At 34.8% G+C, this 19,321-nt stretch overlaps 1 protein-coding gene across 3 annotated transcripts in view; it reads right to left on the reverse strand.

The window, feature by feature from the left end:
• The window catches only part of Opa1 (Opa1 mitochondrial dynamin like GTPase), a 712,584-nt gene that overhangs the window by 242,245 nt on the left and 451,018 nt on the right, over positions 1-19,321 (reverse strand). For all 3 annotated transcript variants that reach the window (XM_090408405.1, XM_090408403.1, XM_090408406.1), the window contains one exon: positions 13,069-13,145. In XM_090408405.1, the coding sequence (XP_090264531.1) occupies positions 13,069-13,145 (77 nt within the window). The remainder of the gene's footprint in view (positions 1-13,068; positions 13,146-19,321) is intronic.

The raw sequence follows: 19,321 nt of genomic DNA on the forward strand, positions 1-19,321 counted from the left end.
AGGACTTTAGTATATGACAGAATATAATGAAAGTAAGCTTACTAATGTTAATATTATATGAGTAATTAAGTGTCCTGAGAATTTTGCATGTCTAATATATTGTATAAGAAAGTTTAAATGTCATAGTTATGTGTCAGTGCAGTAAATGGTTTAGTTAATCTACTTAAGTTTGGATAGTTAAATAGTGTGAATTAATCTTATATGTCTGTGTCAAATGAATTTATGTGTTGAATGTGTATGGCGGCATGATCGTAATACCCATTATAGGATCATAGCTTAATTATTTATGATACGCTAATGTCAGTTTGTAAATATTTAGTATAGCATTGAATTGAGTAATAACTAATATTTGAATTGTACCATGTTAAGGAATTTAATAAACCTTTTGTCCAATGATAAAACAGTTGTCTGAAATTGCTGTCCAATGCACCACTTGAAAAATTACGAACCTAATCACGCGGGAAATTAATGTGTTAAGAAACGAGATAAAGTGTCACGACTGCAACATAGTTTCACTTTCAGACATATTTTAGTTCTTTCTCCTTGTTTTTGTATATAATATCTTAAACTAAATGTCCCAAAAGGTGCAGCATAATACAAATATTAGGGATACTAAGGGGAGAATTAACTTAAGTATTAGAAAAAATTTTAGTGATATCTCGTGCGTAGATAATAGTTGAACATAGATAAAGGGGAAATAACTAGATAGAATAAAAATCATAAAAAGGGACACAACAATGTTGTGGTTAGTTTGAATCCCGTGCTGAGCCAATCCAGATTTTTCAGGTTTGTTGTGATGAATGGAGGATTGATGTTCTTGGATTCTTTTTTCAAGAGAACGTCCAGTTTGTCAAAATAGGAGAGATCACAGTTGCAGGGAATTTGATAAACTCCAGGAAGAGACATAGTTGAGCGTTTGTCTCTAGGAGAAGGAAAATGGGAAGATAATTTGTTAATAGGTGAATACGTAGCCGTTAAATCATATTTCTTCAGAATTCTTGCGATAGGTTCTGAAATACCGGAGATATATGGAATTGGAACTGACATATTGAATCTTTGTTGTTTTGTGGTGGATTATAAGAATCGAGAAGATATTGAGTACTCTTTTCGGAAAAGCCATTGAGTTTCATGTGTTGTTGGATAGTAGAAATTTCTTTCTGTAGAAAATTAGAAGTAGAACGATTAGTTTTGGCTCTTCTGATTCTTTAAGAATATAACGACCTGTGAACATTGGTTTCCTGTAAACAGTAGTTGTAAGAGTATTTGAAGGTGACCAGATGAGGAGAACGTCAAATAAAGATAGCTGGTTGTTTTCTTCCATTTCCATAGTAAACTTTATACGAAGATGTAAGGAATTGATACTGTATAAAAAAGAAAGTAAGGAGTCTTTGTTGTGCAGCCATACAGTAAAGATGTGATCTATATATCTTACCCAAAAGGATGGTTGAGGGAAAATAGATGAGAAGAAGACTTTTTCTAGATGTTCTAAATAAAAGTTGGCTAAAGCGGGAGAGAAAGGACTTCCCATGGCCGTTCCTTCTATTTGGCTATAAAATTTGTTTTGACATAAGAAATATCCAGAGTGTATTATGAAATCGAATAGTTTTATAATGTCTTCTGGAAAGATGTCAGCAAGTAATTTTAAAGTCTCCTGGAGAGGTACATTTGTATATAAAGATTCTATATCAAAGCTCACCATAAGATCTGTAGGTTGGAATGAGACATTTTTCAATTTTTCTAAGAAATCTGAGGAGTTTTTTAAAAAGGAACTAGAGTTGCCTATGTGAGATTTCAATAATTTAGCTAGATATTTGGCTATATGGTAAGTAGGAGAATTAATCTTATGTATTTTAGGAAGACTAATCAGGATAACTCATTAATTCATATTAATTTTATGTTATTTAATATTATTAATTAATATCTTTATTTCAATCATGTCTCTGCTTAAAAATATTCTGTTTAATACTTAGTGATATAACATCATGCGGCTTGTTCTATTTTTAAATGATCTATTGTTAGTATTCCACCTTGTATTTTTTTTAAAACTGTTCTTGTAGTGCCACTGAAGATGGTCTGCTATTTCCAGAACGAAATATTTGGTTAATTAAATATCTTTCTTGCATTTACGTGCTTATATTATTCAGTCTTTATGTCACAAGTATCCTTAAAACATCAAATTTGTATCCTGCATGAGGAAAATGCCATCAAAATAACCAGTAAATTAGGAAAACTTTCAGTTATAAAAGGTAGGTTACGAGCAAAGATCAATTTTTTTAAAAAAAATGGCGCGACAACAAGATTATTCCCAATTTCACTAAGATTAAAGAAACTATAAAATCTCCTGCAGCTCATAATATTTACTAGAACACCAGTTTATCGTTAATCCGTAACCAACTTAAAGCTGCTAAACTCGATCTTGCTATTCAAAGTCATCATATTTCTGATATCTTTGCACCTATATAAACACAAACTTGGATCCACATCTTTCACACATAGTTCTAAATGTGGCTAAATGTTCTACTCAACGAGCATATAATAAACTAAGTCAACATCTAAACCGAAAATATGAAGCTGTTTCGTCTAAACAATTCAAGCCCTTCCAAATTCCAGATATTTGGATTGTCAATATATCCGGATGTCCTCTAACTAATAGCGAAACCTCATCCTGTCAAAAGGACGATTTTTCTATTGTTCCTAATAAGATACAATATCTAGATTTCCTAGTTAACATTGAATGGAATCTTAGTGATAATTAGCTTTATCATCTAACTAGTGATAAAGCTAATGCTCTTCATCTAGAAGTCGCTTCTTCTCTACTTAAGGGAAACTTCCTCCTTCCAACATATCTCTTTCTGAAATGAAATCTTTACAGTCCTTGAGAAAAAACAATCACCTCATTATCACCAAAGATGACAAGGGGAAAGCAACAGTAGTTATGGACAAAGCAAATTACAGAAGAAAACTTTCTCTTTTACTTCGAGATCACTCCACATATCAAGAACTTGATTATAATCCAACCAACTGACAACTAAAGAAATTAAATTCTCTCTTAGATGAAGTCATCAGTTTAGATAGAGACACAACTGAAAGACTTAAAACTCATTTTGCAAGACCTCCTAGATTTTACGGTCTTCCTAAAGTACATAAGATTGACTTTCCTCTTCGTCCAATAGTAGATTCTATTGATTCTCCTACTTACCATATAGACAAATATCTAGATATATTATTGAAATCTCACATAGGCAACTTTAGTTCCTTTTTAAAAAACTCCTCAGATTTCTTAGAAAAATTGAAAAATGTCTCATTCCAACCTACAGATCTTATGGTGAGATTTGATATAGAATCTTTATATACAAATGTACCTCTCCAGGAGACTTTAAAATTACTTGCTGACATCTTTCCAGAAGACACTATAAAACTATTCGATTTCGTAATACACTCTGGATATTTCTTATTTCAAAACAAATTTTACAGCCAAGTAGAAGGAACGGCCATGGGAAGTCCTTTCTCTCCTGCTTTAGCGAACTTTTATTTAGAACATCTAGAAAAAGTCCTCTTCTCATCTATTTTCCCTCAACCATCCTTTTGGATAAGATATATAGATCACATCTTTACTGTATGGCCACACAACAAAGACTCCTTACTTTCTTTTTTATACAGTATCAATTCCTTACATCATCGTATAAAATTTACTATGGAAATGGAAGAAAACAACCAGCTATCTTTTTTTTTGACATTCTCCTCATCCGGTCACCTTCAAATACTCTTACAACTACTGTTTACAGGAAACCAACGTTCACAGGTGTTATATTCTTAAAGAATCAGCCCATCATCCTTGTCAAAAACAGGAATCATAAAACGTTCAATCAGAAGAGCCAAAACTAATTGTTCTACTTCAAATTTTCTACAGAAAGAATTTTCTACTATCCAACAACACATGAAACTCAATGGCTTTTCCGAAAAGAGTACTCAATATCTTCTCGATTTCTTATAATCCACCACAAAACAACAAAGATTCAATACGTCAAGTTCTAATTCCATATATCTCTGGTATTTCAGAACCCATCGCAAGAATTCTGAAGAAATATGATTTAACAGCTACGTATTCACCTATTAACAAATTATCTTCCCATTTTCCTTCTCCTAGAGACAAACGCTCAACTATGTCTCTTCCTGGAGTTTATCAAATTCCCTGCAACTGTGATCTCTCCTATTTTGACAAACTGGAAGTTCTCTTGAAAAAAAGAATCCAAGAACATGAATCCTCCATTCATCACAACAAACCTGAAAAACATGGATTGGCTCAGCACGGGATTGAAACTAACCACATACTTTGGTCAAAAAACTCGCCTCTTACATAGATCCCGTTATAAATTTGAATGTTTATTCAAAGAAAGTTTAGAGGACTTACTCCATCGTCCTAACCTGAATCGGAATGACTGTATATCTATATCAAAAATCTGGAAAAGCCTAATCAGGATAACTCATTAATTCGTATTAATTTTATGTTATTTAATATTATTAATTAATATCTTTATTTCAATCATGTCTCTGCTTAAAAATATTCCGTTTAATGCTTAGTGATATAAAATCACCCGGCTTGTTCTATTTTTAAATGATCTATTGTTAGTATTCCACCTTGTATTTTTTTTTAAAACTGTTCTTGCAGTGCTAGTGAAGATGGTCTGCTATTTCCAGAACGAAATATTTGGTTAATTAAATATCTTTCTTGTGTTTATGTGCTTATATTATTCAATCTTTATCCCAAGTATCCTTAAAACATCACTTTGTAATACTTTTATCACTATGCTTATATCAATCTCTAATTCTATCTTTGTTCTACTTTAAGTTTTCCTCCTCGTCTCTGGGATATCTAGATATTTATTTGAATTATTTTGACTGCGCCTCAGAAGGTCCCCTTATGACACAAGAAAGCATTAATACCCTCGCTGATCAAAGAATTTACTCATATCATAACTTAGCTGCAGTTTGCAGTCATGGCCAAAATTTGTCTATTTAAGCTTCTTAAATCATTAATAACTTCTGGGTTCCCACCTTACAGGTCCGATTTTATTTAGGATCAGTGTATTGCAAAAGATTAAACTGAGCCAGAAACATTGTATAAAAAAAAACAAACAATCAACATTTAATAACAGGTCAAAGAATTATATACAGTGCAAGTAATTAAAGCTTCATTCACAAAAGAAATCCTTATTCTTAAACAAGTATTCAAGCAAGATATTCAAGGGACTTTCATATATATATATATTCTCAGTTAACTCAATTTAGTACATTCTACTTCACAATTATTAAAAATTCTTCACACATAACAATGAACTATTTAGGTGCGCATAGCAACAGTAATTAATCTTCTAGCATGCACCACACACACATCATATAACTCCTAAGCTCTCACTATTAACTTTAAAGACTTAGTAATATGATTGGTGATTATACTGACATACTTTCATCCCTTCTAAGATAAATATTTCAACAAGAAATTAATTCAGCATATACAAAGATTAAAAGAATTTCAAATTAACCCAATTTCATCTTAAGGAAATTTAGTATGCTCACGTTTGGCTTGTTTACAGTTTAGCACAGATCTATGGGTGACTCATGCATATAAGAAAAATTGCTACCTTTTTTATACTAATCAGTTGAGCAGTTCTTTAGAGGAATTATCTAAAATTACACACATAAAGAAAGTGAACATTACAGACTCACGTGGGTCTCTGACTGTCATACATATGTCTTCCCTCCTTGTTTGTTATTTTCTTCCGGTGCTTCAGAGGGTCTCTTCTCCGTTCCAGGTTTTTACTTCTTTCCCTTCCTTTACAACAGTTTCAGGGCACCAATTAGGATTCGCTTCAGCTAGCGGGATGCTAAATAGGTTCTTCCGGCATCTGGAATTTGACTGGTGAGGAAACTACGTATGACGGTGGACATGCACATATTTGAATGGAGCAGTAAGGCTTGGATTCACACAGCAAGATTTCTCCTTAGATTGACCTCCAGATTATCCTTGGCTTCGCACTGGAAAACTGCCTCAAGTGGACGGATTCCATCTTCCCCCTCCGGACTTAGGGCACCTCTCCTCCTCGACTTCTCATGAGTAGATCAGGCAAGATGAAAATAGCAAGCCTTCTTAACAAAATTCTGAGCCATATATCTCTAATTGCCCCTGCACTTTTTTTTCAAAGTTATTGAACCGCAAATGTCTCCATATATGTCTTGCACGTAGTTACGAGAACCCCCAGACAACATCATGAGATTGGCAGTTCTCGAACATTGGCAAACAAATCTATTCTTCTCCTTAGACACCCACAATCTGGCTTTGGCCTATGGGACTTTTCGATTGATGCACGTCTTCATTCAATCGATTGATCTGCATAAAGCAAAGAGCTGACATTAACATCTCCAATTTTGATATCATGTTTAATACCACTTTCCTTCATAATGTGATCCATATAGATAATGAATAACAGAAGGGATAATGTACATCCTTGTCTCACACCAGATTTAACATTGAACCATCTTCTTGTACTACCTTCAATTCTAACTGCTGATTTACAACTCAAATAAAGACTAAATATTGCTTAATATAATGCCCCATTGACACCATATAAGTGTAGCATATTGAATAGCTAGCTTCTCTCTTGGCACCTTGTCATATGCCTTTTCTAGATCAACAAAACTTAAATAGAGATCTTTGCTATATTCCCATGATTTCTCCATTATTTGTCGTAAAGTGAAGATCTGATCCTGACAGCCTCTATTTGGCCTGAATCCAGCTTGTTCTTCACCAAGCTTTTCTTCCATAATTCTTCTCAACAGTTTCTCAAGTATACTTGCTTAAATCTTACCAGGAACACTCAGTAGGGAGGTACCTCTGTAATTCTCATATTCAGTTTTATTTCCCTTTTTATATATGGATACTATGAGAGCTCTACTCCAATCATTGGGAATTTGTCCCTCTGTCAGGCATTCTGAACTATGCACTGTAAGACTTTTATACCTCCATACTCCAGCATTTCTGGTCAAATATAATTTGACCAGAAATGCTGGAGTATGGAGGTATTTCTTTATGCTTTTCCACATTTCAGGCTTTTGATGGCTTTTTCTACTTGAAGTATGGATATGTGTTCCTGACTGTATGCCTGTTGAGTGTTTTTTACCACTGTGCTATCACAGCTTGTTTCATTTAGTGATTTTTCGAAGTAATTACTCTATACTTCAAGGATATCTTTTTCTCCCGTTTTCATGTCACCTTTATCATCTCTCTAAGTCACTTTACAGCACTCTTTCCTCCATTTCTAAGCTTCTTCAACAATCGCCATAATATTTTGCCACCTTCTTGATATTCATTTTCTATGTTCTTGCCAAAGTCCTCCCATGACACTTCTTTAGCTAGTTTTACACACTGTTTAGCCTTCTTATATTTGTCTCTGTATTCTCTAAGAGCACACACTGACTTATTTGCTAGAAACGTTTGACATGCTTTCTTCATTTCTTTCACTGTCTCTTTAACTCCCTGTGTCCACCATGGAGTTCTGATTTTTCTATCATTGCAGACAACTTCACCAGATGCTTCTCTGGCTGAATCAATCAGGGTTTTCTTCAAGGCTTGCCAGTGAATCTCCAAAGTTTGGTTCCTGTTCACAAACTCTTTCATTTTTTTCTTCAATAATCTTGGTGTATTTTAGTCTGTAGTTCACATCTGAGAGCTGCTCAACTTTTATTCGCTTTAAAACTTTCGTACATGTTATTCTTTCCAATATGAAATTCAATTTTATCCTGCTCAAGACTAAATAGTGATTACTTCCAATTTCAAATCCTCTGTACACTCTGGTGTCCTGCACCAGGGAGAAAACATCACTATCAACAATAACATAGTCAATGAGACTTTTCTTATTCCTTGCCTCTTCTCTCCATGTGAATTTGTGCATAATTTTTATGTTGGAAAATAGTGTTAGTAATAACCAGCCCATGTCCTCAGCAGAAATCCAACAGGTATTTGCCATTATTATTAGCTTTGCTCTTTTCTCCAAATTTTCCCAAAATATTTTTGCATGTCTCACAATAATTTCGTACTCTACTATTTAGATCCATAACAAGGACCAACTTTTCCTTTTTCATTGTGTCAGTTGCTTTCTTTAAAGCCTCAAAAAATTCCTCCACTTCTACCTTAGTAGAACCTTTTGTGGGACCATAGGCACAAATAAGTCTCATTGTCGTTCCCCATTCTGATATTTACCCACATCACTCTACTTGAGACTGCCTGCCATTCAAGAAGATTAGCCTTGTATTTAGCATTAAACATTAATTAGAGGTAATGTTCTGCATTCAACTAAAGCAATACCACAGTCCTCATTACTGAAGTTATTCCAGTACTCATCATGTCTGTGGAAATCTCCTGTCTACATGATGAGTAATCTATGGATTAAAGTACCTGGTTTGGCCAGAAAGAGGATAGAGGCTTGTACATATTGGTGATATTAATGTCTTCCTGGAGTGCGCAGCAGCTAGGTTCTGGTTCCTGCACCCTTTGAGCCCATTAGGGGAAGCTAAAGCTGCTACCAACCAAATACAAGTGATCAAACTAAAATGCTCCCAAATTCCTGCCCTAAAGGGCAGGAATTTTTGGACCTGGGGCAGGTCTGAAAATGATATCATTTAATCTCCCTACCGGCTGAGGTGGATGAAATAGTGAGACCAAATTGCACTTTTTATCCATGTTATTCAACAGGTGTTACAGATTTGTATCCAGGTTTAGATGGATGTCTATAGATGTCATGGCCAGTTGGGGTGTTAATAATGAAGGTTTCTCCATTGTCAAGCAAGATCTCATTGCAAATATTTGCAGAGATAATGACTGTGATGTGCTCTGCTTGCAAGAAACTCACAAAAGAGACGGCACCACTAGACCTTACATCCATGGCATGAAACTCATCAAAGATATATCCCATGATAAATATGGTAGTCCAATATTTACTAAAGAAAACTTAATTCCATCATCCATTGACTCAATGAAGAATAGAAACATTGAGATTATTACAATCACATTTAAAAATATCTCAATCATATCATGGCCAGAAGAAGCTTTCTCCTTCCTCAACAGCCTCAATAATATTGTATATGACTAATATTGTTTTAGGTGACTTTAACAGCCATAGTATTAATTGGCATTACACAAAGTCTAATGAAGATGGAGAATTCGTTGAAAAATGGGCTGAAAACTTCTCTGTAAACCTGATATATAATCCAAAACTCTCTGCATCTTTCAACATTAGCAGATAGAAGTGAGGTTATAACCCTGACCTCATATTTGTTAGCTCATAAATATCCAACACTTGTGTTAAAAAAGTTTTAAACCCCATTCCACATACTCAACATAGACTTGTAATGCTCCAATTCGCCATTATATCTAACACAGTCCCTCACAGATTTAATTTCAAAATAGCTAATGAAAGGGTTTCATTCAAGATCTTGACAGCTCCACAGGGCCAGTCCCTCCAAATCCTCAAGAGCATCCCGAATTCACAAAAATACTGAGGAAAATCTCCACCAAACACATTCCCACAAGGATGCCACAGGCCTTTCCAATGATATACAAGCCCGGTATGCTTGTTATTTACAACTTTACAACACCAACCCCTTCTCAGAGGAGACTATCCATGCAGGAGAAAAATTATGCTCCAAGATGGCAGAGAAAAGACATTCCTTCAAGAGAAGCCCTTGACATAACTCATACTAGCAGAAAGGCATAGAACTTTATCAACAGAATTAGGAAGGATTTCACTAAACCAAATGAGCATCCACAGGTAACAGCTAATCAAATTGCCCACCAGCAGCTGCAATAGAAAATTCCCTAAAAAGCACCCAAAAATAAGATATTTAGAACCTCAAGTCTTGAGGAACAAAATATGATTAACTCAGATTTCATGATCACTGAACTCAATGCTGCAATAAACCTATTAAAATGTAGAAAATCTGCAGGCGGCCTTGAGGGTATCTGCAATGAACATAAACATTTTGGATCCAGACTGAAGAATGGTTATTAAATCTAGACAACACTTGCCTCAGAACCCTAATGTGGTGGCTTTTCTGAAACCATGGAAACTTCCAATTGAAGCAAAAAAATTTTATACCTATATCACTACTCAGCAACCTCTTTAAACTCTATGAACGATTAATTTTGAATAGGGTTATCGAACGCTATCTTATTGCTGAGCAGGCTGGATTTAGACCGGCAAATGCTATACATCGCAAATTTTCAACCTCACTCAATATATAGAAAATGACTATGAGCAAAAACTAGCCACAGGAGCAGACTTTGTAGATCTAATTGCAGTATATGATACCATAAACCATCTCGCATTCAGAAATAAAATATATGTAATAACTAGAGACTATCATCATCCTCCTGATCCAATCACTCTTGGAAAACAGACACTTTTTTTTGTTGATGGGGGGGAGGGGAGGAAGACTCATCTAGGAAGTCTTTTTATCAAACACACAGCTCATCATACCGTGCTTTAAATACGCTCAAATTCTATGCAGACATTACTCTCATGAAAGGCATTCCGATCATTCGCAACTCTGCATGAAAAAAAAAATGCTTCTCACTCCCCTACTCACACCCTCTTTATACAGTTTCCAGGGATGACCTCTGGTTCTCCCCTGATCTCCCGCTGTAGAACCTCTCCAGCACTGATCCTATAACAACCCCTTACCAACTTGTAGGTCTCTATATCTCCCCTCTTCCTCCTGTCCACTAGACTCTGAAAATTGCATCTTCTCAATCTTTCCTCATATTCGACATTCCAGAGGTCAGAAACTACTTTGGTCAATTGCCTCTGGACTCTTTCCAACATCTCTTCATCCTTTTGAAAACCAGGTGACCAACTCTGGACACAATAGTCCATGTGTGGCCTAATCAAAGCCTTATACAATGGACTGTTGTGTCCAGAACTCATGACCTCCCTTTAGCAAATCCATGCTGTCTATCAAAGATAATACCACTGTTTTCATCCCTCTGGATCCTAGTTCTCACAAGCTTCTCCAACACCTGACACACAGATAGGCCTATAGTTTGATGCTTGGGGTCTATCACCTCCTTTATGAAGTGGCACAATCTTGTCCTCCTTCCACTCCTTAGGAACTTAACCCAGTGCAAGACATGTATTAAAAAAATATATAAAGGCTGGCATCAACTCCCTGGCACATTCCTTCAAAATATGTGGTGATATATTATCAAGTCCCACAGCTTTATTTACATCTAGTTTTCTCAACTCCCCATACACCTCTTGCTCACTTACAGTCAGTCTCTCTTCCCCATCATCAAATGCTCTCAATCTCTCCAAGAAGTCACATTCACAAGATTGAAAGACCTTCATGAACTGCTCATTAAGTATCTCTACCACACCTTCTGCAACAGCTGTCTTTATACCATTTTCTCCAATCAATGTCATCCTTCCATAATCATTCTTTCTTTTGCTGGCTACATATTGGAACAACGCCTTAGGATTTTTTTTGTATTCATACCGCTCTTTAGCTACCCTCACCAACCAAGTCACCTGCCTTGCCTGGTCTTTATAGTCCTCATGGAATTGGTTATTTCCACTTTTCTTATGCTGCCTCCATAATGCCCTTTTTCTATGTATCGCATGCTTAATCTCTTTATTCATCCATTTCACACCTACCTTATTTAACCTTCTCACCCTTGGAATACATTTAGACATTGCATCTATTAGATAGTTTTTGAAAATCCCCCAAGCTGCATTGATTGCTTTTCCAGCTAATTCCTTTTCTTATTTTACTCTCTTTTAACTCATTTTCTTTACTTCCAGTTGCTATCTCATCATTCCAGTCTATATTGACATAATTAAAATCGCCCATTATGATCATTGCATTAAACCTGATATCAAAATTGGAGATGTTAATATTACCTCTTTGTTTTATGGAGATGATGAGATAACCTAAATAAATCCAGTATAAATCTGCAGTATTTCCTAATTCAAATGAATAACTATAATTTAATTCTGTGATTTTTTATTGCTGAAAATAAGCAATAAAAACAGAGTATGAAACTAGGTAGAATGATTGAAAACATTAACTGCATCCTGAATGGATGAACCTATAGAAGAAGTAAAACATTTCACTATTTAGACACACTTTTTAGTAAAGCGGGTAAATTAAATATGTAAAGAGACAACAGAATTAGTGAATCTAGTACCTCAGACAAGAAAATATAAGATCTGACAACATACTGTAGTCCTGAGAGATAACAGATTAATTTGGAGGAAATTTATTGATCGGAAGTCAGTAAAGATATAACATTTTCGTGTAGTACTATTCTAATGTCCTCTACATATCCTGATGGTATATAATGTCAGGAATTTGATGATGAGGAGGAGAAATATTTTCTTATAATCAACAAGGGGATTTGTTTTATGTTTTTCTGTTACAAAATCTTTCTTTTTTTTTGGGGGGGGGTAAGATACAAGATATTCTGCTTCATACCAAATGACTGGTATTTTAAGTGTTAATCCAGCCTATTCCTTAATTAGGACTGAGTTTTAACTCAGTCCTATTTTTTTTTCTTTTCTGCCTCACACACTTAAAGGAATAGAAAAGAACCATTCTTAATGCATTGATATGTTGTGTTTGTTTATGAATTGTATATGCATATTGAAGTGTAGATTGTATATGAACAAGACACTTTTTTGGTTACAGATGTGCATTCATAACTTTAACAAATGCGAGAATTATCTAAATTAAATTCAATTTTAAAACAACTTTTGAATGTTGTTGCATTGGTCAAATACTTAGGAAGAAACTATGATTAATTTTCAAGCTGTTTACTTCAAACTTACAGAAATATATAATATACATTAAATGATAACATTTTGATAAATTCAGACAGTTAAGACTAGAAAATCTGAATAAACTGGGAAAACAAACAAACAAATGTATGTCTATATGTACAGTTCATCCATTTAACCAGACTTAATCCAGCAATTTATTGTTGATAGCCAACATATCACATAAATAACAAAAACTTACCAGTGTTGTGGTGTTAATTGACTGAGATTGATTATTTCATCTAAAATTTCACCACGAGCCCTTTCAAACAGTTCATCCTAAAAAGATAGTACATAATCAATATTAAAATTTATAATTTTTAAGCATAATTTATGAGAAATTTCAAGTAAAGCATATAAATGTATCAAATTAATAATACATTTTTATAATTTCATAAACTGTTATGTTGTTAGGTGTTTTGCCAAACAGTGAGTCCATAGAAAATGGCTTGGAGTATATACCATATTTTTCTGTATATAAGATGATACTTTTTTCTAAAATTTTTAGACATAATTGCGTAGTCTTATACATGGGGGGGAGGACCGGTTGAGAGACCCACAGTTGCCGTGGCAAAACTGCCGGCACCTTGTCTCCGCGAACAGGCTTCCACCAATCACTGGCCTTTGTTAACTCTGTCAATTGACATCATTAACGGCTGATTCTGAATAAACCAATCAGAATTCTGAAAGCATTCATGCATCTGCAACTCGTTGGCGGGGTAAATTAATGCATTAACAATGTTTTGAGCACTAGCCCATAAAAAATGTCCGAAAATAAAAAAATTATTGTCATATTCTTCAAAATTCAAGTTAAAGTCATCAATTACACAAAGAACATGGAAATAAAGCTTTAGAGAGACAGTTTGGACCTCCTCCCACTGAGTGTGTGATTAGACAGTGGAGAAAATAGTAAGAACAACTACTCAAAATGCCAAAAAAGAATAGGGTCTTAAGAGGAAAACCAGCAAAATGACCAAACTTGGAGCAGAGGCTTAAGACTTGGATTATGGAGTAGTGCCAGAGTGGGATATGTATGTCAACCAAGCTTATTCAATATGAGGCAAAAAGAGTTGAAAGAGAAATGAACATTGTTGATTTCACAAGAAAGGCAAAATGGTACTTCAACTTCATGAGGAGAGAAGGGTTGGCCATGAGAATACGAACCAAGTTAGCCCAGAAAATGCCACCAGCTTACAAGGATAAAATCCAACAGTTTTACTCCTATGTCATAAAACTTCAGAAAAAATATGCTTTTGAACCAAGTCAGATAAACATGGATGAGGTACCTCTCGATTCTGATGTGTTTTCCAACAGAACTGTTGATATGAAAGGGGGGAAAACAGTGGCAATCAAAACAAGTGGTCATAAAAAGACACACTATACTGCTGAATGTTCATGCTGTGCAGATGGTACCAAACTGTCTCTTATGCTCATTTTTAAGAGGAAAACGTATCCTAAAGAGCATACCACCTGGCGTTCTTGTCCAAGTTCATGAGAATGGCTGGATGAATGAAGAGAGTATGGTTATTTGGTTGCAAAGATTTGGTCCAGAAGACCTGGAGGTCTCTCAAAGAGGACAGCTCTGCTCATGTTTGATCAGTTCCAAGCACATTTAACAGAAAGGACAAAAAGGGTTGCAGTGGATTTGCAAACACAGCTACAGCCACCAGATATTTCTATCAACAAGCCCTTCAAAGCTCTGATGAAAAAAGAATGGAATAAATGGATGCAAAAAGCAGGTAATAACTTGACATCGACAGGAAGAGTGAAAAAAACCAACTATTACTGAGGTATGCAAATAGGTCCTAAACTCATGGAATGGAGTCAAGCAAGACGTGATTGTGAAATCCTTCAAGAAATGTGGAATCAACAATGCCATGGATGGAACTGAGGATGATCTCCTATATAGACAGTGACTCAATCAGAAGACAGCAGTGATGCAGTAGAGGTTGAAGAAAATGATATGTCTGGAACTAATAGTGCTGCATAATTTCTTAGTATGTATCTTAAAAATATTACCTAATTACTAAACATACTTTGAATGTTTAAAAAAATATCAAATGTGTTCTGTTTTATGTTTAAAATATTTCTTAATTTTGGGTTCGAAAAAGTAGGGTTTGTCTTATACATGGAAAAATATGGTAATTATTTATTACACATAGCACATGTGTTTAGTTCTTTGGTTAAATATATCTAAAATAAATTTAATAAAATGAGTGCATGGTATGATTAATGAAGAATGATAAATGAACATTCACAGCCTGACTTGAGTTATTTTTATAAGCTGCATTACCAGGCATATTCTGTAAAGGATTTGATGTAAAGGTGTGTGTGTGCTTGAGAGAAGGACATGATGTTAAAGAGGAGAAAAGAGTGAGAGGAGATGCAGATTCTATAATTAGGGGATTGCTTGAAGAAAGAGAGGTGAAAGTAAAAAAAAAAAAAAAAAAAAAACTATGAAGCCATGCAGAAAAACAAATGTAAAACATGATCATATTTCGAAGAAATAAAAGCTTTGAAAGGAGATAAGAAGCTTGTGTGAATGGGACAGCATTAAGTACGTGGATAAAAACTGTGTGCAACAATCTCAAAATAAATTACTATAAATATGAGAATAGGAATAGGATGAGAATACTGTGCATGTGTTAGAATTTACAAATTTGATGGTGGAAATAGTTGCAAAGGAGTGAAGCAGATCATACCAGTAGCATGAGGAGCTGTAAGCCATGGGAAATGATTCTTGTATTTGTTCACTTAGAGCCTCCGTAGTTTAGTCAGTATAGATGAAGCCCTTTGGTTGGAACGACCTGAGTTCGATTCCTGTCAGTGACATGAAGAACCTTTATCTGGTTTCCTTCGACTAAAGGTGAGTCTCATATGGAGGTAGGGGTTCCCCCCCCACTCCCAGAACAGGCAGGCCAGCCCTGTGAACACACGCTTCTACAGACATAGGACACCTCCAGGAATAAGGAGTAACCAACCTATTCCATAGGATTTTGGTCCCAAATACTTACACAGTTAAATGTGTAGGTCTACATGTGAGCATAAATTAGGATAGGATAGACCTGTTCACTGATGTGACATGCATCAGATATGAGGAGAAGGAATTTCTGGCATTCATCAAAAATTAGTAGCATAGTTTAAGACATAGTTAATGGAAGAGACTAATCTTTATCATTCATTAATATTCATTTATATCTTTACCAAATCTTCTAAGTTACCATTAACTGCATCAATCGACCTATATCTTTGTCCAATTCAAGACATATTTCCAAACATCCTGGCATCAAACAGCTGTCTTGCTAGCATTTCATCTCCCATTCTTTTTAAGTAACAATAATACCTTACAATAGTTTTGCTCACACATTCATCAATGCAAACCATGTTAAGTTCCTTTCAATATCTTCATTTTGATTCTCTCATTAATACTTTCTGTTTATTCCTTAATTTTTATAAACATCTGATATTAGATGGGCTCTATTCTTTCACTGACTGCTTTATTTCTAAGCTAACACTCAGATCTACATATTAAAATTGCTTTGAATTCTTTGATTAAATCACTATAATCAATTTACTGATATATACTCTCAAGAAGTGTATATGCTAAGTTTACATGTTACCACTGCATTTTTATTATTATTATTTTTTTTTAATGTGGCTACACCCATGAAAGGTTTATTTATAAACCTATAATACATTTGGATATGAACCTTATACAAACCTTATAATACATAAGGATTTCCCTCCCATTTTGATTTATTATATATATATATATATTTACAGAGTTCTGGAAACTCTGCTCTAGAAACTAAACAGAATTTTTTCAAGCCATTTCAAGACTCCAATAAACAGGAGGTGATCTCACACCATATGAGATCAATGCCTGCGGCAGGAGTAGAATCCCAGTTTGTAGGCTGGAGAGCAGATACACTAAACAGTCAACCAACCAGACCAGTAATACTGTCATATCTAATATTTCCATCTTCTAGGGCACAGGTTCTTCAACTTTTTTCAACAAGCCCATGTCATAAGACAAATTTATTAATGACCCCCTGGCAGTACTGGTTAAGTTAGGTTTTAATACTGTACTGTCAATTTTTGAGCAGTTTTAAAATGAGAAAAAAAACAACAAAACTTATTGTAAAAAAATTCATATATAAAATTTAATTTAATTATATTTAATAATATATAAATAAATGTTTACAGTTTAGCTTTACATATGCAGATAAAAATTAAAAAAATTAGAAAAGGTAGAATGAAAGGTTGTAGTGTATAATAATTTCAAAAGTAATATAATAAATATTTATAAATTAAAGATACCAAGAAATTATATACTTGGTTTAATCCTTTATCCAAGGATTAAAGTTTGTAAGCAAATAAAGTTTGTGAGACTGAAGTATTTTCAAGACTGGGGCAACTCATATATAAAGGGTGTCCCAAAATTCATGCAAGATTTAAATTTAGCGCCATTTGTGCGGTAAAGTGTTGCCAACGAGAAAAAAAGACAGCGTGACAGCTGACAGTTCAGGGGTTATTAAAAATGGAGCGCTACACAAAAGAACAACGCATTTTCATTGTTGAGCAATATTTTAAAAATAATGAAGGTTTGGCAGCTACAGTTCACAATTTTCGTACAAAATATGGTCGGAATAGTGATTTAACTTCATCAACTGTGAAAAGATTAATTAAAAAATTCAAGGAAACTGGATCAATTAGTGATCGTATACACTCTGGCCCTTCGACAAGTCATTCAACAGAAAACATCGAAGCAGTTCGTGAGAGTGTTGCTGAGAGTCCAGGAACATCAATTCGGCACCGTGGTCTTGAATTGGGCAATTCGAGAAGCTCTCTACAGCGTATTCTCACGAAAGATTTGCATCTTTATGCTTACAAAGTTCAATTGACTCAAGAACTGAAGCCTACTGACCACACACAGTGAAGAGAGTTCGTTGAATGGATTATGGAACAACAACAAGTGGATGCTTATTTTTCGAACAAAATCATCTTCAGCGATGAAGCTCATTTTCATCTTGATGGCTTCGTGAATCGACAAAATTGTTGCATTTGGGGTTCAGAAAATCCACGAGTGATTGTTGAGAAACAAATGCATCCACAACGTGTCACTGTGGTGCAGATTTTGGGCTGGAGGCATCATCGGTCCATTCTTCTTCAAAAATGCGGCTGGTAAGGCAATAACAGTTAATGGTGCTCGCTATCGCGACATGATAATCCAGTTTTTTGTGCCTAAATTGCAAATATGGATGTGAACGACATGTGGTTTCAACAAGACGGTGCCACATGTCATACAGCCCGAGAAACAATTCAATTACTGCATGAGTCATTTCCCGTTTTGGTGATCAGAATTGGACGCCCAGATCATGTGACTTAACACCGTTGGACTTTTTTCTTTGGGGTTTTTTGAAGTCTAAGGTTTATGCCAACAAGCCCACGACCACCCGCGCCTTGAAGGAGGAAATTGAGTGCTGTATCAACGAAATTCAGCCACAACGGTCATGGAAAATTTTGACAAAAGAGTTCGTATATGCCAGCAAAGCCGTGGAGGCTATTTACCCGATATGCTATTCCATGCATAACCCTATAGTGTATACTTTATGAATCAATAAGAAATTACAATTTTTAATTAAAAACCTGTGTTTTCTACCAAAATTACTTCTTGCGTGCATTTTGGGACACCCTGTAGAAGCTAATGACTTCACATCACCTATCTTAGTATCCTATAATGCAAAGCAGATATCCTTATGGATATGTATAATGCCATGCATTATGGGAAAGGTCACTACCCAGACCAGTTTTGACCTTCCAATGATAAATATTTAATTAACTCACATTTATAAATATTTATTGCAACTGGTCTTCCTCTGGGTCTTTTTCCTGCAATCCTGGCATCAAACAACAAAAATTAGTGGCATCACGTTTTGCTCGCTCTCATTCAGTTTAAGTGACCATATCACCTTAAATTATCCCTGTTCACTGATTCCTGAATGCTAACAAGTCAAGTTCCTTCCTAATATCTTCATTTTTTAATATGATTCTGCCATTGATGCCATCACTTCTCTCTCCTAATCTTACTCAGAAATCTCATATATGTGATTTCCATTCTTTTATCAAGAGTTTTATTTCTAACCCAGCTCTCACATCACTATAACTTCAAAATGGTTTGAACACTGTCCTGTATACTGACAATTTAGTGTTTTGGCAAATTTCTCCTTAATTCCTTATAATTTGATTCAACTGGTACCCCATTATGCCTGATTTGGTTATTCTCTGATTAAATAACTGAAATATTTTACTTGTTCTACAGGTTTTCCATTCAGAATGCAAGTTATGTTTTTCAGTTCCTGCTTATTTTCAGTTTTCATTTTTTTATTACTAAATTTTATGCCAAATTTGTTACAGCATTCATTTAGTTAAAGAATCATGAAAGACTTGTACTC

This window comes from Typopeltis vanoorti, chromosome 18, assembly GCF_054136105.1.
Source record: "Typopeltis vanoorti isolate ZY-2024b chromosome 18, IOZ_Tvanoo_1.0, whole genome shotgun sequence".
Lineage (NCBI taxonomy): Eukaryota > Metazoa > Arthropoda > Arachnida > Uropygi > Thelyphonidae > Typopeltis > Typopeltis vanoorti.